The 22,837-nt window shown below is 46.0% G+C and overlaps 2 protein-coding genes across 52 annotated transcripts in view; one reads left to right on the forward strand and one right to left on the reverse strand.

Moving 5' to 3' along the window:
* Window positions 1-22,837, forward strand: part of LOC310659256 (uncharacterized protein) — a 516,050-nt gene that overhangs the window by 123,197 nt on the left and 370,016 nt on the right. Inside the window, exon 4 of one of the 2 annotated variants that reach the window (XR_014502666.1) lies at window positions 2,797-3,604. Coding sequence is in view for 1 of the 2 variants with exons in the window: in XM_083402540.1 (XP_083258666.1) it covers window positions 2,797-2,906 (110 nt within the window). In the remaining variant the exon portion in view is untranslated. Of the gene's footprint in view, window positions 1-2,796; window positions 3,838-22,837 lie in introns of those variants that run through there. The other variant, XM_083402540.1, reaches the window with a different exon arrangement.
* The window catches only part of CELF2 (CUGBP Elav-like family member 2), a 523,411-nt gene that overhangs the window by 101,035 nt on the left and 399,539 nt on the right, over window positions 1-22,837 (reverse strand). The window lies entirely within an intron of this gene.

Here is a 22,837-nt window from a genome sequence, read left to right on the forward strand (position 1 = left end):
GGCTTCAGAGAAGTGTGACTGGCCCAAGGTCACCCAGCAGCTGCATGTGGAGGAGCAGGGAAGCGAACCCAGTTCACCAGATTACGAGTCCACTGCTCTTAACCACTATACCACACTGGCTCTCCTTTGAGTGTTACAGTAACCCTGACCCTAACCCTAGTGTTTTTACTATTTATTTTGTGTTTTTGTTTTTGATACGCCTTTTTGTTTTGTTTTTGTGACTGTGTGGAACCCAGTTCAGCCACTGATTGATTGATGGTGTGACTGCGCTACATTGTTTATTGCTTTCCTTTGATGGATCAATGGTCTCGTTAGATAGTAAAGTTCATGGTAAATTGCTGCTTTAGGGGTGTTTTTAAAAGTCTGGAACGGATTAACACATTTTGCATTACTTTCTATGGGAAAGCACGCCTTGGTTTTGGAACGCTTTGGTTTTGGAACAGACTTCCAGACTTCTGGAAGTCTGTTCCAAAGGCAAAGCATTCCAAAACCATGGATTAAGTTTGAGAACCAAGCCCTCTTCCCCTAGCTTGAGATTCCCAGCCACTAGCATTCTGAGGAGAAAGAATCACAAACTGCTTTGCTATGGACACCGAACTCAAAATGCTACGGTTTGCTTAGCATCATACGCTCTGCCAGGTGGATGGCTCAGTCTTTGGAGATTATTAAGTACCAGCCCCCCTGCCACAATAGAGAAGTGCATCATTATTTTCTAGCCAGAACAAGCTTACAGCACAATTGAACAAGGTGCTTCTTTTAGATTTAAAGGGGGGGGGGGGAGAATGAGCTGAAAAAACTGCTGAAATGCAATGCGTTTGGAAACGTTCCAAGTCTGCCATTTGCTGCACTCTGTATTTCCATTTGGTTCTAATTTGAATTAAATTGAACATTAATTCGGCTGACTAAAAAAACACACACCAAAAAACAACAACAAAAACCCAACAACAAAAACCCCACATTGGCGGCGTAGCAATGCTGCAGTTTCAAATAAAGCTGCTATCCAATTCAAGCGCACATTTTCTGGTAAACATCATCCGTTGCTCCTCATCTATTTGCTGATATTACTCGTTTGATAAACATCCCCACTGTCTCATTAACCATCTTGTTATGCTCTTTAAAATAACTTTCCTTTTTTTAAAAAAAACCCAACAACCACCAAGTACATACAGTGGTACCTCGGGTTAAGTACTTAATTCGTTCCGGAGGTCCGTTCTTAACCTGAAACTGTTCTTAACCTGTTCTTAAGCTTCTCAATGGCATCTGGTTGGCTGCTGCGAGAACAGGATGCTGGACTCAATGGTCAGGATGAAACGGGATCCAAGGGGGCTCTTCTTATGTTTGGCTTTTTAGTCTGAGTAACGTTGCTCAGCTGATGTTTCTGTCCACTTCCTTCACTACTTCCTGCTAGCCCTTGCAGAAGTCCGAGAAGCTCAGGTAGAAGAACCCTGTACCCCATAAGCACCACAGTCGGCTGCTTTTCTTCACTTGCATGGAATCATGGTTTAAACCAGGCTTTCTCAACCTTGGCCTTCCAGATGTTTTGAGACTACCATTCCCATCATCCCTGACCACTGGTCCTGCTAGCTAGGGATCGTGAGTTGTAGGCCAACAACATCTGGAGGGCTAGAGATTGAGGATGCCTGGATTAAACATACCAGTAGTTCTGAGGATAACCTGCAGCCTTTTGCAAATCACAGAAGGAAAGAGCTGGGAGGAAGTCCCTGAAATGCAACCATCTAGTCGGCCTGAGCGAGACAGTCCGCGTACCTCTCTACTGTACCTTTAACATCATGTCACCAGGCAGAGGAGATCCACCTATCCCAGCCACCTATCTAAAGACTGCCTTACAATCAGACATATGCCAGAATGCTAGCTCATTTAGGGTTGTCAATGTCCAACACCTCAGGCCTATTTTCACAGGGAAGAGATCAGCGGGGAGTTTTTGCAACTGCCTTCTGCTCATTAGGTAACAAGCTGTGGAGAACGTTAACAGCAAGCGAGGGTCTGCTAAATCTTGATCAGGCCTTTTGCCTGCCAGAGGGCTCCAGGTTCACAACTGACGGTAAACACGGTGACCTGCATCACCACTTGGTATAGGGAACGGGTGTCTGAACACACCACTGCTTCTCAGCAGACCAGGTAATTGACCCCATGGGCCCTGGTTAAGCAAGTAACATGCAACCATGGCAGCTTCTCTTGCAAAGAAGTGTTGCAATTCGAAATCAGCCGCACCAATCGCCGGCTGCTTTGCTTTTGTGGGCTGCTTTTTAACAACAACCATTTCTTTAAGCGCATGAATGAACTTTTGGCCTCATCCTGACCGCGAGCAGGAGCCAGCGGGACTCAGCCACACACCAGCAAATTCAGGCTGGGCAACTACAACTGGCTCGCACAAAGAACCCGTTTCCCAAAATATAGGGTTTTTCCATAAGGAAAGCGATGGGCAAGTGCACCGGATAGGGTGGGATAACATGCGCTTGATACAGTGCCACCTTATCTGTTTGCATAATAATAATAATAATAATAATAATAATAATAATAATAATAATAATAATTTATTTATACCCCACCCATCTGGCTGGGTTTCCCCAGCCACTCTGGGCGGCTTCCAACAAAATATTAAAATACAGTAATGCATCAAACAGGGCTGCCTTCAGATGTCTTCTAAAAGTCTGGTAGTTGTTGTTCTCTTCAACATCTGGTGGGAGGGCATTCTACAGGGCAGGCGCCACCACCGAGAAGGCCCTCTGCCTGGTTCCCTGTAACTTTTCCCATCTGCCTTGCCCCACCCTCCAGCCCTGGGAGCCATCATAAGAGAGCTGTTTCCAGAGGAAGAACGGAGGAGTAAGAGACTCTGTTTGCCATCGGGGGAGCTTGAGTTCACCTCCAGCCCAAGGAACCTCTAGAAGGAATTTGCTGCCACGGGCATGATGTATATGTGTCTTTTCATAAACTGAATAGAAGGGGAGATTATGTGTACGAATTCAGCAGCGCTTAGCTTATTTTTCGGCTGCTATTTTGATAATGTTGTTAATATCGTTTTATAGATCATGAATGCTGTAGCACTTTGTGAATCCTATAATGACTTCTGCTTTAATTGTGATGTTTAGCTTATTTTTCCTAGCTACTGCTTTGTTAACAGTGCTTTATAGATTGCAGTTGTTTCACTGACAGTTTGTTAATTGTTCAATATGATTTATGCTGTATTTGTGACATTGTATTATATTTGTTCATGTTCGTGTTATTTATTGTTTCTAAGCTGCTCTGGGATTCATTTGAATGAAAAGCAGCATAGAAATATAATAAATCAAATCTTGGGCAACCAAGATGGAAACCAGACCTGATGAGGAACAGTTGAGGGTGCTGAGTATGTTTAGCTTGTGAAAGAGGAGACCAAGAGGAGATATGATAGCCATCTTCAACTGTCTAAAGAGCTGTCACATGGATGATGGAGCAAGCTTGTTTCCTTTTGTTCTAGAGCAGCGGTTCTCAACCTGTGGGTCCCCAGATGTTGTTGGACTACAACTCCCATCATCCCTGAGCTCTGGCCTTGCTAGCTAGGGGTGATGGGAGTTGTAGTTCAACAAGATCTGGGGACCCACAGGTTGAGAAAGGCTGTTCTAGAGGGTAGGGTTCAAATTACAAGGAAGTAGATTCCAAAAGTAGAGACATCACCTTGCCAACAAAGGTCCGTATAGTAAAAGCTATGGTTTTCCCAGTACTGATGTATGGAAGTGAGAGCTGGACCATAAAGAAGGCTGATCACCGAAGAATGGATGCTTTTGAATTATGGTGCTGGAGGAGACTCTTGAGAGTCCCATGGACTGCAAGAAGATCAAACCTATCCATTCTGAAGGAAATCAGCCCTGAGTGCTCACTGGAAGGACAGATCGTGAAGCTGAGGCTCCAATACTTTGGCCACCTCATGAGAAGAGAAGACTCACTGGAAAAGACCCTGATGTTGGGAAAGATGGAGGGCACAAGGAGAAGGGGAAGACAGAGGACGAGATGGTTGGACAGTGTTCTCGAAGCTACCAGCATGAGTTTGACCAAACTGCGGGAGGCAGTGGAAGACAGGAGTGCCTGGCGTGCTCTGGTCCATGGGGTCACAAAGAGTCGGATACGACTAAACGACTAAACAACAACAACAGATTCCAACTGAGCACCAGGAAGAACTTTCTGGCAGTAAGAGCTGTTTGACAGCAGGATGGACTCCCTCAGAAGGTGGTGGGCTCTCCTTCCAGGAAGTTTTTAAGCAGAGGTTGGGTGGCCATCTGTCATGGACGTTTTAGCTGAGATTCTTGCATTGCAGAGAGTTAACAGGCAGATGAACTGACCCATTGCACTTGGGACTAGATGACCCTCCAACGCTACAATTTTATGATTCTATGAAATCAACTCAAACAAATCAGGATGAATGCTAAGTAATCCAGTCCCTCTGGAAGGACCCTCTACGGCGCTTGCTCATTGCCACCCAATACTTCTGCTTTCTCTACAAGTGAAACAGCCATTCTTTCTTTTCTAATAAACGCTCTGACTTTGAGAAATGACAACCTCATTTAATGATTTACACTGCTCTATTAAGCAAACACATTTGAGGCATTTAATCTTCTCTTTGCTTCCTACCCAAACAGTTTTGGCTCTGGGGCACAAGGGAGGTCAGGTACAACAGAGGTATGGAAAGGAGTGGGGGGGGGGTTGATACTGTGATGGAAAATTCCCCCACTTCACATTCATGTGTAAACACCCATGATTAAGTATCACTTCTTCAAACAAATGAGCCTTTACAAAAATTCATTTAAACCTAAAATAGATATTCACTCGGATTCGACAGTCGCACTGGAGATATTGCCCCTAGGCGGCTTCATATTATCCATGCAAAATGCAAATGCCCTTTAAAAAAACAGGGGAGGTAAATGCAAGTAAGTTAAGCCCAGAAGAAACTGGATCATGTCATCTGCTGCAGCAACAACTTTTGACAATATATTCCACTGGCTGTTTTGGCACTTCTTTTGTGGTTTTCTGGTGTGCCATGGCCAGAAATAGCCATGTAAGAGCTGTTCGACAGTGGAATTTGCTGCCAAGGAGTGTGGTGGAGTCTCCTTCTTTGGAGGTCTTTAAGCAGAGGCTTGACAACCATATGCCAGGAGTGCTCTGATGGTGTTTCCTGCTTGGCAGGGGGTTGGACTCGATGGCCCTTGTGGTCTCTTCCAACTCTATGATTCTATGATTCTAGCTTGTTGTTCCATTATAGTGAATGGGGTCGTCTATTATAGTGAACGGGGAACTGCCTCACCAATCTCAACCTGCCCTCAGCCAACTCTTGCCTGCCTGCTTGTGCTGCCTGCACTGAAGTCCAGGGCCAAGGGCCTTCTGGTGGTTCCCTCAGTGCGAGAAGCCAAGTTACAGGGAACCAGGCAGAGGGCCTTCTCGGTAGTGGCGCCCGCCCTGTGGAACGCCCTCCCATCAGATGTCAAAGAGAGAAACAACTACCTGACATTTAGAAAATATCTGAAGGCAGCCCTGTTCAGGGAAGTTTTTAATGCGTGACATTTTGATGTATTTTTAATCTTTGTTGGAAGCCGTCCAGAGTGGCTGGGGAAACCCAGCCAGATGGGCGTGGTACAAATAATAAATGATGATGATTCTGACTTAGCCCTGGAGGTGGTTCTGGCTGTCAGCTTCTTGCCCCTTAGTCTCTGTTTTGCCCCTGTTGAACTAACAGGGAAGAGGATGGGGACAATGCTAGCTCTGGCTCCACTAGCTGTAGCTCTTATCTTCCAGTCATCATCCTCATCATCATCCACCCATTCATTCATTACTTATACCCGGGTTGCCCCAGCCACTCTGGGTGGCTTTCAACAGAATATTAAAACACAGTGGGACAACATCAAAAACTTCCCGATACAGGGCTACCTTCAGTTGTCTTCTTAAAAGTCATTTTAAGTCACTTATCTGCTGGACATCTGATGGGAGGGCATTCCACGGGGCGGGTGCCACTACCGGGAAGGCCCCCTGCCTGGTTCCCTTCTTGCGGTGAGGGAACCGCCAGAAGGCCTTCAAAGCTGGACTTCAGTGTTTGGGCTATACGATGAGGATGGGGATGCTTCTTCAGGTATACAGGATTAAAGCTGTTTAGGCCTTTAAAGGTCAGCACCAACACTTTGAATGGATACCAGGTACCACTGTTGATTATGTTGCATATACTTGGGACACCTTCTACTCCACTGCCTTCTCTCCTTATTTTGGGGGCCAGGATGCAAACCTTTTGTGTGTTTGAAGCATTGCTGCAAGTGTGCCATGGGGAAGTTGGCACATCTTTCATCTGATCTATATCCCAGTCCGCTTCTAAAGCCCTAAGAAGCTGACAACACATATGCAAAACTTTTTTTAAACAAATAACTTAAGAAATCTAGTGTCACCCAAATTTTCTTGTAGTGCCCTGTGAATTAAGAAGAGCCTTGCTGCCTCTGTCCAAAAGCCTGTCAAACTAAGCTTTTTAAACAAAACATTTTGCTCTGCATGATCAAGTAGCTCTGTGTAACTCCCAAACTTGATCTCTTTCCCACCAATATCAAACCCTCCAAGTGTCCCTATTTTCCAGGGCCATCCCTGATTTAGAGAAGCCGTCCCAGTTTCTAATTTGATCCTGGAATGTTCTGCTTTTCCTTAGGATGTCCCTATTTTCACTGGAGAAATTTTGGAAGGTATGAATTCATCCAACCCCCGAGCCGTCTGAAGGGAATCCTGTATAGGGAAGTCTTTTTTAATGTTTAATGGGACGCAGGTGGCGCTGTGGGTTAAACCACAGAGCCTAAGACTTGCCGATCAGAAGGTCGGCGGTTCGAATCCCCACGACGGGGTGAGATCCCATTGCTCGGTCCCAGCGCCTGCCAACCTAGCAGTTCGAAAGCACATCAAAGTGCAAGTAGATAAATAGGTACCGCTCCGGCGGGAAGGTAAACGGCGTTTCCTTGCGCTGCTCTGGTTCGCCAGAAGCAGCTTACTCATGCTGGCCGCATGACCCGGAAGCTGTACGCCGGCTCCCTTGGCCAATAAAGCGAGATGAGTGCCGCGACCCCAGAGTCGGTCACGACTGGACTTAACAGTCAGGCGTCCATTTACCTTTACTTTACTAATGTTTTATTATGTTTTTATATATGTTGGAAGCTGCTTCGACTGGGGCAAACCAAAAAGATGTGTGGGGTGTAAATAGTAAAATTATCTTTATGGAATGGAATCTCCCTATTTTCATCTGAGAAATGTTGGAGGGCATGCAATATACACTCAGCCAATAAATACACTTTATATACACTTTATTTTTCTTAAAAATAGGAATGGTGTCATTATACCTCAAGGCCATAGAATAACTCATACGTAAGACAGGAACAGAGTTCTGGTCTGTTTGTCCTTGCCCTCTGCCTTTTCCAAATCAAGAACTCTCTAGCTAGATTATCTTGTAGTGCTTTTTTGTTTGTTTGACATTTCTTCATCTTTTCAATAGATTTTTTTTTCTGCTTCATGCACTCTCCTCACAATCAAGGTCACCTTGGACCACTGAGTCACTTAGTTCATTCATTGTGAATAAGGTGCCATGCTAACAACAACATTGCAGGTTTTCTGCCCCAGTTATAAAATTGCAATTTATCTGCTCTTTCTATATAATAGCAAAAGGCATCAAAGATATTTAAGGAGCATAATCAAGCTTAGCCTGTAATAAGAAAAAAAAAATACCCAACTTGTCACATCCTCTGAAATGTTTCAAGTGTGAAGTCGAGGCTGTGAACTATGGAGATTTTCAAGTTGCTGAGGCCTACGCCCATTCCATTTGGATAATTAACAGAAGTGTTACACCTTTAAATCACAGACCCTTCAAGTGTCCCTATTTTCCAGGGACATCCCTGATTTAGAGAAGCCGTCCCAGTTTCTCAGAATGTCCCACTTTTCCTTAGGATGTCCCCATTTTCATTGGAGAAATGTTGGAGGGTATGGACTTATCTGACCCCTGACCTGTCTGATGGCGATCCTGTATAGGGAAGTTTTTTTTTTAAAAAAAGTTCAATGCTTTATTATATTTTTATACACATTGGAAGCTGCCCAGAGTGCTGGGGCAGCCCAGTAAGATGTGTGGGTTTTAAACAGCAAAATTATCATTGTGGAATGGGACTCCCTATTTTCATTGGAGAAATGTTGGAGGATATGAAATCAATGGAGTTGATCAACTCTGTGTTGCATTGTGCTTGTGGCAGTGACAGAGGGATCTGACACTGATCGCTGAGCTGGCACAGAGTATTCTGTGACAACACGTGGCAGTGGTGGCGTAGCGTGGGGGATGCAGGAGGGGCTGGCCGCACCGGGCGCAACATCTTGGGGGGGGCGCTCGCACTCGCAGCTCTCTGCCCCTACCTGGCTCACTCTCTCTCTCTCACTGCAGTGCTGGCTGTGCGAATCCGATCCGAGCCGCCGGGTCGCCGCCCACTGTGGAGGGGAGGGTGCCAGGCGTGCGGTGCGGAGAGAGAGCGAGGGACTATCTGGGGGAGGGACAGTGCAGCGAGGGGGGGGTTGTGCAAATTACTTGCCTTGCCCCGGGTTAGGGGGCGCAAATTACTTGCCTTGCCACGGGTGCTGACAACCCACGCTACGCCACTGACACGTGGAACAAAGCACCCAGCTACAAAAGGTGTACAGTCCAGATTCTGTTGGAAGCGGTAGTTGTCAGTTTGGCTGAGATGAAAACTTCACAGAGCTCCAATGGGAGAATGAGTTGTGAGGGGCAGGTTAATAACTCACTCAGTGCTGAATTCTATCTCAACGCAACCTAGCTTCCTCCCCTTTTCCCTTTTCATTCTGGAATGGCATTGAGGATATGAAGATGTAAGACCACAGGCATGACCTCAGGCATCGACATCGACCTTCCTCTCCATGTTAACCCATCCCTCCCTATGTGGTTGTGTGTATGAGCCCGTGCCCTGCTCATTACTGGTTCCAGTGTAGCATGTGACCCCCCCCATGCTCACCCATTGTGGTCCAGAAAGGTGACTCATCTACCCTAAGTTGGAGATTTGAGGATTAAATCTGCGACCTTCTGCATTAAAAGCGTTTGCCCTCCTGCTGTCCTCATCCTCAGCGACGACCAAACTTATTCTTAAGCCAAAATAAAAGGTGCATTTGGGTTGCACTCAGCTGAAATACCCAGTGGGAATGTTAAGCCCTTTCACTCAGCTTGGTGAAATTCTTCAGATCACACCTTCCTTTGTATTCTCAGGTGGAATTGCTTGCTCACTTTCATCCAGAACTTTTAAATAATGGCATATCAGCCGAGCACAGTCAAATACAATTCCTGCCTCTCGCCGGTGTGACTGCGCGCCACAAATGCGCGGCCCTTGAGGAAATGGATATTTCATCAAACACCTTTGCTGCCGTGAAGCTAAGTTGCTCCCCGGAAGACGTTTCATCACTTTGGTTTTAATAAAATCTCAGGACTAAACACACGCTGCCGTGCAATATTCCAGCAACACCTTGGCTCGGAGGGATTGTCAGGATTTGGCAACAAAACAATTCAGTGGACCTCTAGAGGACAGCGGCTCGCGTGATGGGCAAGAGCTGAACCCGAAGCTGGTCTTAGTCATTCATATCACTCACATGTAAGAGAAAGGAAAAAGGGTTGTCGAGCCTCACAACTCCGTCTGGGAAAAGAGACCAAGGATTTATATTAAGAATAAATGAGGGGCATTGGCAGCTCATGATGCCCATGGAACAGAGAGGGTAGGTGACAGTTGGGACCAATAAGAGGTGAGACCAATGGCTGGTTGTAAGTAAGGAGGTAGCCAGGTGGGGGCTGGCTGAGCGAAGATAGAGGTTGGGGGCGCAGTGTCCCATTTGCCACAATAGATGAGGGGTTCTTGTTGTCAAGATTCATCTATTTCTCGTGGGGTGTTTTGGCCATTCTCCCATGGCTCCATGGTGCATTGGTGGTGCTTGCATTGTGCAAATATGTGGGATAGACAGGTCATGTCAGTACTTGGAGTTTAATCTCCCATACTCCCAGCTGCTAAGATTTCAGGTCCAGTCGTGACTGACTCTGGGGTTGTGGCGCTCATCTCACTTTATTGGCCAAGGTAGCTGGCGTACAGCTTCCGGGTCATGTGGCCAGCATGACTAAGCCGTTTACCTTCCCGCCGGAGCAGTATCTATTTATCTACTTGCACTTTGAGGTGCTTTCGAACTGCTAGGTTGGCAGGAGCAGGGACCGAGCAACGGGAGCTCACCCCATCGTGGTGATTCAAACCGCCGACCTTCTGATTGGCAAGTCCTAGGCTCTGTGGTTTAACCCACAGCGCCACCCTGTCCCTACCTATTGTCATTGGTTCTGTCTCTACCTATTGTCATTGGTTCTGTCTCCACCTATTGTCATTGATTCTGGCTCCACCTATGGTCATTGATTGTGTCTCCACCTATGGTCATTGGTTCTGTCTCCACCTATGGTTGTTGGTTCTGGCTCCACCTATGGTCATTGATTCTGGCTCCACCTATGGTCATTGGTTCTGGCTCCACCTATTGTGATTGGGTCTGGCTCCACCTATGGTCATTGGTTCTGTCTCCACCTATGGTCATTGGTTCTGGCTCCACCTATGGTCATTGGTTCTGTCTCCACCTATTGTCATTGGTTCTGGCTCCACCTATGGTCATTGGTTCTGGCTCCACCTACTGTTGACCTCCTTGCCTTCACCTCTACCAATCCCAATGGATGCCAGCCTCCACTGGGTGGAGTTCATGGCACACAAATTATTCCCCCCCCCCCAAAAAAAAATCCCCATGGAAATCTCCAGATATACAAGTTACCATTGACAATGGGTCATGGGATTTCCCCTGGGATCTTGGCCTGCCACAGGGTTGAGCTTGATTGGAATCAGGGAAAGGAGCTGTGTCTGCTTTTTTGAAACTAAAAGTTACGTTTAAAGGACACACCACATCTATCATGGTCCTCATTCTTCTGCTTCCCAAGCCCTCTGCTGGCATTTTACAAGGAACTTAATCCCTTTTTTATCATAAAGTGGGGAGGCAGTTCTGATCTGCTCTGCTCCAGCGGAAATGACAGAGACCAATCAGTTCGTAAGATGCATTGACAAATTGTTTGTGCCACACATATAGTCTTCTCCCGGAAGGGAAAACACATATGGATTCTCTTTTCTTCCTTCCTCAGGCTTCTCGATAGCCCATCTCCGAGTTACAACAGGGACAACAATGCAGGATTGATTGCCGGCAGATTTAATGCCATTCTTAATGACATCTTGTGAAGATTAGGAAGTTGTTGGAATCAGATATCAGTAAAGACCTGGGATTGCTTTGTGGAGCTGGTCTGAATTAATTAATGGGTAGCTTTCCTTTGATATTGCTTTGCTATTCGGCTTGATGCCAGTTAAGTCTCAAATACAAAGGAAACTTCACTTTGTTTATGCCTTCTTAGGATTTTGTTTTTAGCCTGGAGTTTTCTGACTGGTGGTCTTTTCCCTCTGTCTTTTTAACTCTGTCTGGCCTATGCATTTACAAGATGTTTAGAAGCAGAGCAATGCAGCAACATGTTCTTTTTTTAATGACTGCCCTGTTCACAATAATCACAAGCTAGATTCCTTGAGGCCACCTTGCCAACAACTCACAATAAGTTAGGGCGCTTCCTGGCTCTTGCTATTTTCAGGTGATGTTTCAGGCAGGATTCAAGACCTATATATTCAAACTGATTTGAAGCTCTTGTGGAACAAATAAACATTCCCCACCCCCTCAAAAAGCACCAGTCCCTCAAAAAGCACCAGTCTTTTTGTGGTAATGAAAGTGACAGGGAAAATGAACTGGAAAATGTGAGATAACATTTGCTTGTGCAACGTCATCTAACCAATCAGGATGAATGCTAAAAAAGCAGGTCATCTGGAAGTAGGGATGGATGAAATTGTAAATTTCGGTTTCGTTCTGTTTCTCATTTTTTTCCAATCTAAAGTTCAGCTCTCCATATTTCCACATTTTGTGATACTTTTTTTTTTTCTAAAAAAGAAGTCCTCGTAAACATTCAATAGCTTCTATCGCTCGTTCCTGGGATAGCTCAGTTGGTAGAACATGAGACTCTTAATCTCTGGGTTGTGGGTTTAGAGCCGCACGTTGGGCAAAAGATTCCCTTCCAACTCTATGATTCTATGTCCCCGAAGAAAGTTTGACAGTGTGATGGCAAGCAGTTTATTGGGAGTGTACATACATTGTATAGGGAGTCTGTTTGCATTTAAAGCTGTGACACTGAAAGTTTCCAGAGAGAGATGTGGGAGAAATTTGATTCAGCTGGCATTTAAAGGTACAGTCATACCTCGGGTTACGGACCCGCTGAAACCCGGAAGTACCGGAATGGGTTACTTTCGGGTTTCGGCAGTCAGGTATGTGCAGAAGCACTGAATCACATTTTGTGCTAAATCACACTTTGCGCATGTGCAGAAGCGCCGAATCACAACCAGCACATGTGCAGATGCGGCGCTGCGGGTTGCGAGCGCTACGAGTTGCGAACGTGCCTCCCGCATGGATCATGTTCACAACCCAAGCGAACTGTAAACATAATATGCACTTTCCTAATCAATTGGCAAAACGAAGCACAGCCATACTTCAAAATTTACACTCCACATTTTATAATGCTGTTCCTGTGCCAAAAATGTCTATATTGGGAACCCTTTTCTGGCTGGTGGGTCAAATCATTTTCTCCTGACCTATTGGCAGGTGCGCGGAGCCACCTATAGCAGTGTCCGGCGATGCTGCGCTTTAGAGCCCTGGTTGCTGGGACTTCAAAGCACAGTGTTTAAAATCCCTTTGATTTCAAGGCTTTGTGTCTTGTGATGGTGAAGGAAACACTTCTCCCTCCCTAAAGGTAAAGAAAACCTTAAGACTCTTTGGTTTCCACCAAGAACACACAGGACACGTTGCAGTGCTCTATGACCTGCAAGTGCCCACGCCCGATAGGGGTCAATTGTGGCTTGCTGCAATCGAAGAAGCACAATTTTGCACCGTTTTTTAGGAGTCGGAGCTGAGGCACACATCCTCGACATATCGGAAAGCACAAGAAAGCTGAATTTAATTACCCCCAAATAGAATTTAAAGCAGGAGTTTGGGATTAACACCTCTGCCCTTTCAGAAAGCACCAGGGGATCTTAAACAACTACTAACAAATGAACGTGAACAAGACTCTATTTCTCATCCAGCGTATGGCACCTCCGGCAGCACAGCACTCCTTCAACACCATGCTGTGGCGCTGGTTCATTGCCGATGCACATGGCAGCGTGCCAGCTCCCGACTTGCTCACGCTACAGCTGGCAGCAACCTGGCTTGCCCTCGGAAGCCTCCTGTCCAAGTAGCAATTAGACTTTGCTACCGCAGACCCGAGAATTATTCAGCCTAAAGCTGCAAAGCTACAGACCACTTAGAACAGACTTTCAGGAGGAGAAAGGGTAGAGGCGGAGGCGGCGACGAAACAATCTGCACCAAACAGCCAGGGCCGGCCCTGCTATTAGGAAAGAGTGACGTGTGACCTCCTCCAGTGGCAGATGCTGAGGAGCAATGGCAGCACCTCCCTGGCTGTTCCTCCTGAGCTTCCTGGCTGTGCCCACTTCTGTTGTGAAGACAGAGCTGTGTGTGCACCATGCAGCCTGCCCTAAATAGCCTGCTGCCGTCAGGTGTGGCAGAGGGTGCTATCCTATGACCAGTATTGAAGTAAGATTAATCTGCTAGTCCAGTTGGTTCTTGCTCATGGGTCCCTACCTTGTCCTTCGTCTCAGGCAGCAAAATACCTTGAGCTGGAATTACAAACATCACTTTCCCATTGTGTAGCTGCTTAATGACACAGCAGCCTCCTTGACCTTAGAAGTGGCCACTTGATGGTAGCCCGAGTCATCCTTGGCAATGCTAGAGCGGAGACATGCTTTATATTAGGGTAGCCAATCTGGAACCCTCCAGAGGTTGTTGGGCTACAACTGCCATCATCCCTGGCCATTGGCTGGCTGGGGCTGATGGGGACATTTGTCCAACAATGTCTGGAGTGCACCACGTTGGCTACATTGGCTATACAGGGTGAAGGTTCCCCAAGCTGCATTTGTCACATATTGTTAGTGTGTGTGTGTGTGTGTGTGTGTGTGTCTGTGCTCATGTGAATGCGGACCATGAGCAGGAGAGAATCAGCAAGCAGGAGAAATCCCCCTCCTGTAGATTCTGTCCTGCAATGCCTTGTTGGCCGCCATTTTGTCTGCATTTGCCCTAGGCAGGTTGTAATCCCTGCTAGGAAGGGGAATGACTTGGGAGGAGATATCATGGGGATAACTGAAGCCAAGTTGGTGTCCAGATGTTTTCGACAGTTTGTTAGACAGCTGTGCCGGATGAGGCTGATGGGAGTTATAGTCCAAAATGCACCAGGTTGCTGAATTTACATTTATCTACAAGCCCATCTGCAAATGCTCTTGGCTGCTCCTGCATTAGCAGTGCCTGGTAATCATGTTTGGATGTTTACCGAGATAACATGCTCTTCTGCCCTGACTTTCCTCAGCTATTTACAGAAACAGATGCCAGATATGTAACTAGAATAGAGATGATAAACTCCGGAAAGGTCTAGACTTTGAGGCTTCTGTAGGTCAGGCTCCTGTGGAAGCATTTAAGATCCCTCAGAATCCTTATTAGATAAGGACTGAAGTGGATGGGCAGGGGGTTATGGGAGTTGGATGCTATTTCAGACATCCTAAATGCTGGTTTGGACTTCTGACATCGGAGTAAATAGCCCAGCCTGAACTATTTCTAAACTGAATTCTGAGAACTTGATGATGAATTGCTTCTGCTGACGTATTCCCTGATAACCCTCCCCTACAGCTCAGCCAGTTCTGGGTCAAGCAGCATTTTATGGCATTGAAATCAGATATTTTGTCTTATGCCAGTGTAGAGGGAGGTCAGGGATGCAGTGTAAGTAAGGTCGCTGGATCAAAACCCTAACAATAAAATATTCTTTCTCCCTCCACAACCCCGTGTCTCGCATCGAGACCTCGCAGCTCGGAAGCATCAGTTTATGTGGCATATAAACACACTTGTAAAAGATTTTTATGAGATGTTTATGGTTCCCAGCTGCTATCACCACCCTTCATGCCTCTCATCATTAAATCCTTCTCCAAAACGGCATTGGCAGCCCAGTATAGGTTTTTTTCCTCCACACCCTAATTTGTGGCCAGCATCATTAAAGGAGGTTAATGCCGGCCGTGAGCGGTTCCCGTTTGCCGCCTCCATTTCTGAGGCCTGCAACGTTGTTTACCATTTGCCTTCCTAATCTCACTGATGTTGCAAAGGCGTCCGAGGCAGCGTCAGGGGTGGCTGTCTCACAAACACCCGCTCATTAGCCAGGCCAGTTTTAATAGCATGTGTCGTGATGCTAATGAGGCTGCTGGAAAAGTTCTGTACTTTCCACTTTCGGGTGTCAGCAAAGTGGCTGATACCAGCCCAGTGGGCAGAGATGCGTTTAAGGACCTTTACCCATCGCCGGCTCGCTTTGGCTAAGTGCCACCGCAGACCAAGGCTGGGCTTTTAAACTGTGATGGCCTGTGACTTGGAACCAGAGCAGTCTCAGTCTGCTCCAGATCCTTTGCCTCAGGCATCATCTGAACCAAGTCTGGGGCCTTATCCTGAAGAGTCCCAGTCTGCACAGGTTCCCCTGCAACAAACACCAGCTGGGCCGAGTCAGGGGCCTGAGCCTGCCCTGGCTCCAGATGCGGGGATTACGTTGTTGCCTTCAGCTGGGCCATCACTTACAGCTGCTCCACTACCGGTTGGGTCAGGGGAGGCTGAGGCGGCCCCTGGGTCTAGTAACCCACGGACGTCTCCCAAGCTGCAGAGACTCAGGTCTGAGAGAAGGAGAGACCTGAGTACTCGAAGGAGGAGTGCTCGCCTTCCGGTGAAACTGGGAGGTGAGTCGCCGCGGGATGTCTCTCGTGGCAAACCTTGAAAGGAGACTGGCCACACCAATTGGTCAGAGCAGGTCAGCTAATACTCCCTGGCCTCTGTAAAGGCTTCTAGGGCAGGCTTGTTGACTGCTACTTGGCCCTTGCTCGCCTTGCCTTTGATTGCACAGGAGCCAGATCAGATGGCTTTACACTGTATCATTTCCCAGGTGGATGAGCTACCCAAGGTACTGCCCTCTCCTAACACCCCCTAACACCCAGGGCAGACCCCGCCAACATCAGAGACCACGCAGACTACCTGAGGGTTTCCACTTTGCACCCACATCCCCCTGGTTGACCACAAAACGAGTCACAGATATTAGCCTGTTTCTAGGTAAGCTGCAGTTTTTCAGCTTATTGTGAAGCAATCTCAGCCACACGCCTGGATAATCTGCAATAACCGGGAACAATCAGACTGTCTTCTAAATTTTTTAAATAGATGTTAATAAGCTCTTGCATTCTGATTAAGGGCCTCCACGAAACAGCTCAGGGTGATGTTGTGGGCAGAAAGTTGGACTTGGCCTGGCCCTTGTCATATGAGATGGATTTTTTTTGGAACCTCAAGGCTATATTTGCTTGAAACTGTTTTTAATGTTGTGTTTTTAAATTGCCGTGACCCGTCCTGAGACTGTGGGGGTGAAGGGCAAGTAAAAAAATAATAATAATCAAATTTATTATTGTTATTAAATCAGTTTGCAGCTGTGATGTTCAGAGCCACTCCAGGCAAGCAGAAGGCATGGTCAGGGTTCAAGGACACATTCCAGTGAGGCAAAATGCTTTGGGTGCAAATCAGGGCCAGGGATGGGTGCAGCCCATGGAGAGGTCAAAGGGCAAGATAGAGAATCCTAGGGGCCCACACTTGGCCATTGGGATTGAGGCTCCCCACTCCTGTGTTATGCAGAAGTGCTAAGCCCCTTAATGTCACAACCCATCTTTTCAATGCTGGCTACGTCCTTGGCTTTCAGATTGGCCCTTGCTGAGATCATTTTGGTTTGCAGTGAGCATATGGAGAAGTGACAGCTGTCTGTCTCCGGGGAACTCATCCTTTCATTCAGTAGGCCAGTGAGCATAATTTCAGGTCCAGTTTCAGAGTAACCTTTGAGAGATGTCATTTATGGTATTCGGAGAATGAACATCCCCGTCAAATAGGTGTTTTTCGTCGCATTCACACTGTGTGTTTTGGGCTGGATGGTTTTGGAAGGGAATTTGTGAAGTGGCATCTCCTGGGTGACCTTGGGCCAGGCACAAGCTCTCAGCTAACCTACTATGTTTTGGGGAGTGAGGAAGTCAGCTCTGCTGTTCAACTCTGCTATTATTTTTGGGACTGGACAACATTTAGCTTGGTAAAGCTACGTTTGATGAAGAAGCTTTCAGAAAACCAAAGAATTTCAATTTTACCTTCTGAAAAATGTCAAGCAATGCTAGCTAAACAAACAAACAAACAAACAAATATCAGTAAGTAATATTACTGCAAGTACTTGACAGTCATTTTTTAATTATTTCTGTTGTTTACACACATTATTTACACACATTTTACCTACCAAGCAAAACTAAATTTTATTTCAATTCCCAAGTCAAGTTATAACTTTTTAGCACCCTCTCATTTGTGGGATTTGAAAGTTGCAAATTTCAAAACGCCATACTGGCCCATGGACATTTGTCCCAAAGACATACCTTGACAGCAGCATAAGTTGGCATGATAAAATGAGATGACCCACTTTAGGGTGTCTGAATCTTTGCAGAACACAGATTGGGAACATGAAGCCCAGGGGCCAAATCTGTCCCTTCTGGCTTCCCTAATGGGTCTTTGGGGTTCTGCCCATGCCACACCCCTCACTGGCCCTGCTCTGCATGGCACAAACATGGCACATGTGGTGTATGCATGACATCAACATGTGGTGTGGTGTGCTGACATCATGTCACACAGCGCTGGCCCTCTCAATCACAGGGGCAAGGCTGTGCGCTTGTCCCTAACCCAGGGGCAAATGGGATAACTGTTTTGCCCTCACATCCTAACCAGCGATCTGGGAGTCTGCTGAAATAAGCAATCAGTTGCGTGTCACCGGCAGTTCACTCTATCATCAAAAGTCAGCCACCAATGATATCCCGGGGATCATGTAAATCAGCCTTAATTTCCCCTTTGATGCAAGGAAAGAAAGATCAAGGCTTTAGAATTTGACTCTCTTTTCCTTCTTTAAAGTTTTGTCAGCCGGTTCCCTCAGTCAACATCTGGACAACCCGCAAAGGTGATGAATTCCTTTAATATCTCTTCATGAATCAGCTGCTCCAAGCACAACTATTTTAGCCGAATTCTCCCTCTAGGAGGTCTAAAAACTCTCTCTCTCTCACACACACAAAAAACATCCTTGTACCAAGCACAGTATTCTGTGGGCCATATTCACCAATGCCCCATTACAGGAGGGCTGTAAAAATGATATACGAGGATGTGTTTTTATAGGGCAGACAATCATAACGCAATGCTAGCATGAGCAAGGAGGATGCAATGACCAAGAAGACATGGAAGCTGCAAAGAGAAGATAACTGAAGGAGTATAGGGAATAAGGTAGAGGCAAAGTCTGCTCAGAAATAGAATTTGAAGTAAAGCACTGAACATGGTTGCAATTAGCCTGGAGCTGGGAACCTGTTTAGCACCAAAAGAACCCGGCGCATGAGACCCATAGCAATGCAGTTATTATTCACTACTTCATGTGAATGTGGTAGACGCGCTGACATCCTAAACAGCTTGGGACCCAAGGAGCTGAGAGTGCTTACTGCCCTATCCAACTATTAAGATCTGATGGGAGTGACCTGCTTGTTATTCTGACCTTAGCTTCTGACGGCTGGGTGACGGCATTCTTGGTGGTGGCCCCCCAGTTATGGAACTCCTTCCCTAATAGCATGTGGTTATCCCTCACAATGAACTTAAAAGAGCCTTTTTGTTTACTCAGGCCTTTGGAATGTAACCAGCCTGTCTGGCGACACCGGTGCTTTGTATATATTGTTATGATGTTGTCAACATTACTTAAAAAAATAGTCATGCTGTACCTTTAGCTGCTCATTGGAAGGAAGGGCAAAATGTAAGTATGAGAGAACAAATCCGTAAATATCAATTCTACTAGGAAGGGTGGCCCTCCTGCAGTAGCAAGGGAAGAAGAAGAAGAAGAAGAGTTTGGATTTGATATCCCGCCTTTCACTCCCTTTAAGGAGTCTCAAAGTGGCTAACAATCTCCTTTCCCTTTCTCCCCCACAACAAACACTCTGTGAGGTGAGTGGGGCTGAGAGACTTCAGAGAAGTGTGACTGGCCCAAGGTCACCCAGCAGCTGCATGTGGAGGAGCGGAGATGCGAACCCGGTTCCCCAGATTACGAGACTACCACTACACCACACTGGCTCTCAAGGGGATATTATTTGGACTTTATCAAGTCTTGCAATTTCCCCAAAGGAGATAGATGTCCATCAACTTGTTCCTCTTCCTCTTCCCCCATTGCTGGAGTCTTTATCCAGCCATTGACTGCCTTGCTCCTCAGCTATCATTGATACATAGAAAAGCTGAATTTCTATTCATCCGCCCACAGGCACCTTGCTAAAAAGAGTAAGATAACTGGTACATGAAATTGCAGTTGTGTGTGTGTGTGTAATTTTGATATGATGGATCAAAGATCTGTGTTATGTGTGTGTTGCTAATTTTGTACAACTCTCCTATTTTCCAGTTCCACAGATGTCAAAAAGCAGGTGTTGCATTGGGCCCAACTGCCATGAGGCTTGAGTTGGCTGTGCAATGTGAAAATACCTTTGCCATTTTGGAGTGCATGTTTTCCATTTGTGGGTGTTCCTTTATCTTGCTAACCAGAGTCTAGTATCTGCACTGCTGTGTGTATAACATATACAGTGGTGCCCCGCAAGACGAATGCCTCGCAAGACGGAAAACCCGCTAGACGAAAGGGTTTTCCGTTTTTCAATGCGCTTCGCAGGACGAATTTCTCTATGGGCTTGCTTTGCAAGATGAAAATGTCTTGCAATTTTGCGATTTTTTTTCGCTCCCCACCCCCTAATAGCCTTTTAGCAGCTAATCCGCTAATCCCTTAAGCCTTTAATAGCCGCTAATAGCCGCTAAACCGCTAATAGCGCTAATCCGCTAATAGGGTTGCTTCGCAAGACGAAAAAACCGCTAGACGAAGAGACTCGCGGAACGGATTCTTTTCGTCTTGCGAGGCACCACTGTATCAGGTTTCCAATGGACGTTGAATAATTTTGCTCTGCTCCATGTTTCCCATTTACACACCATCCATTTACAGCACATAACTTCCTCCCAAAAAATCCCAGGAACTCTAGTTTGCGCTGGGAACTGTAGCTAGCTCTGGGAGGGATAAACTACAGCGTCCAAAAATTCTCTGGGGAATATGTTTTGCATTAAATGGTTTGTGTTCATGCGTCCACAGACTATTCTGAACAGATGCTTCCCTGAAATCAATTGCTATCCTAAGTTATTGTAAAATCCATTTAAAAGAAAGAAAGAAAAGAAAACAAACCACCAGTATTTTCTTTTGTTAACAAAATTGGTGCTTATCTATGTGTGTTAGATAGGGGGGTTTACAGGAAGGAGATTAAAATACAACCACCATGCTCATAGATGACATCTGGCAGAAAGCAACTATTAATATTTTACAAGACATTAAGTTTCTGCCTGCTCCTTTTTTGCCGTTAAAGTTTTAAGAGCGTTCTGAACACTATATTTCTCAGTTATTACACCCTTAATTAAGCGGACACACACAAGGAATCCTCTAATGAAAATGGCTCTAGAAGAACCATCAGGCATCCTCAGCTGAGAGTGTACAGAGGGCCCCAAATCAGAGCAAGGAATCACTGGAGTTAGTCTGCCAGAGGACGACCCGGTGCTAAAGCAATGTGGAATTTAACCGAGGATTAAACATGGTTATTGGCACTATAAGCCCATAAAGCTAGGGTACTAACAGCCATTAACCGCCCCAATGAATCCCAACGGAGCTTTTGAAAGCCAGTCAATCTGATAGGAAATAAAAAAGGTGCTGTATTATCCAAGATATTATCTTGCATATTGTATCCAAGGCAATATCCAATATATCTTATTTTACTGGACCAATTTACGTAAATGGAACTTTGAACTTCCAAGCATTGCAGTTTTTGGGGAGCCCAGAGAATTGGCTGAGAACGTTGAATCTGGTGCTGGTGAAGGACAAGGGATTGGATCAGTGCCTGGAAAAGTGCCCATTGAGCCTGAGGTTTCTTGTTGATTTATTTATATTTATTCCACGTATTGAAATGCCACTAAATATTCAAAATCTCCAAGGAGCGTACATCAATTTATTTAATGAAAATATATATGCAAAGAACCAAATTCACCATGACTATTTCTTAACCTCGATGGGTAAGGATGATTTGTTCTTATTACAAATCAATCAGTAAAATAATATATTTATTGCTTATTATATGAATAAGTTGTTGTTGCTGTTTAGTCGTGTCCGACTCTTCATGACCCCATGGACCAGAGCACGCCAGGCACTCCTGTCTTCCACTGCCTCTCGCAGTTTGGTCAAACTCATGCTGGTAGCTTCGAGAACACTATCCAACCATCTCGGTATAAATAAGTACTGAATAATAATAATCTTATTTTCTGCACTTCCTTTAAAAAGGTCAGACCCAGTGGCCCCCTCTCCAAGCACTAATCCAATTGTACCTTCTCAGTTTCACAACTTCTTAGATGATGTGTCATGGGAAGTGATTCATAAATGATAATAAGCATAATGATAATAATACCAGCAATAATATTCACTTTCACCCCAAAACTCTGCAGTGCTTGAAGGTTCAATGTTCCATTGGAGCAATTTGGTCCAGTAAAATACAATATCAGATTTTAACAAAAATAAAATAATAATAATAATAATAATAATAATAATGATTTGATTTCATCTGATTGCTGCCTAGGCTATAAAAGAGAGTAAAAATAGTGTGAGATGTGCGGTGGGAGGGGCAAACAAATACTTCTAAATTAACCAGAAGTCAACAGAGGTGGTCCGAGAAGACCCGATTCACAGGTTCCCATGTGGCCACTGACTTGTTCATTGTCCATTGCCCATCAGGTGTCAGGATGGGAGAGCGAGGCTTGGGTTCAGAGCACTCACCCCTTCAGAACAAGGAGGCACACCGGTACGGAGTCCCAGCTGTCTGTTAGCAACATCTATCATCCTGACCCCTGATCTTGGACAGGGGTCAGCAAGGTTTACCTCACCCGGGCCGGTTCACTCCAGGGGAGATCCCTCTGTGGGTCAGATCGCCCCCCCCCCCATTTCCTGCATCTGTGCAGATGCAATTTCCGGTGTCTGTGCAGATGTGATTTCCGGAGCCACGGAAGCAAGTCCCCACGCTGTGCTGCACCGCTTTAGCGCAGTGCGCGGGGACTTGCCAAGCAGGTGACTCTGTTCGGGGGTGGCTCGGGGGCCGGTTAAATGACCCTCGTGGGCCGCTTGTGGCCCATGGGCCTTAGGTTGCTGACCCCTGATCTAGGACCAATCATTCCAACTGCATACTGATATAATAATAATAATCATTTATTATTTATACCCCGCCCATCTGGCTGGGTTTCCCCAGCCACTCTGGGCGGCTTCCAATAAAACACTAAAATACAATAACCTATTAAACATTAAAAGCTTCCCTAAACAGTGCTGCCTTCATATGTCTTCTAAAAGTTTGGTAGTTATTTTTCTCTTTGACATCTGGTGGGAGGGCGTTCCACAGGGCGGGTGCCACTACCGAGAAGGCCCTCTGCCTGGTTCCCTGTAACTTGGCTTCTCACAGCGAGGGAACCG

The sequence above is a fragment of the Podarcis tiliguerta genome (assembly GCF_965153285.1).
Source record: "Podarcis tiliguerta genome assembly, chromosome: 10".
In the NCBI taxonomy this organism is placed as follows: Eukaryota; Metazoa; Chordata; class Lepidosauria; order Squamata; family Lacertidae; genus Podarcis; species Podarcis tiliguerta.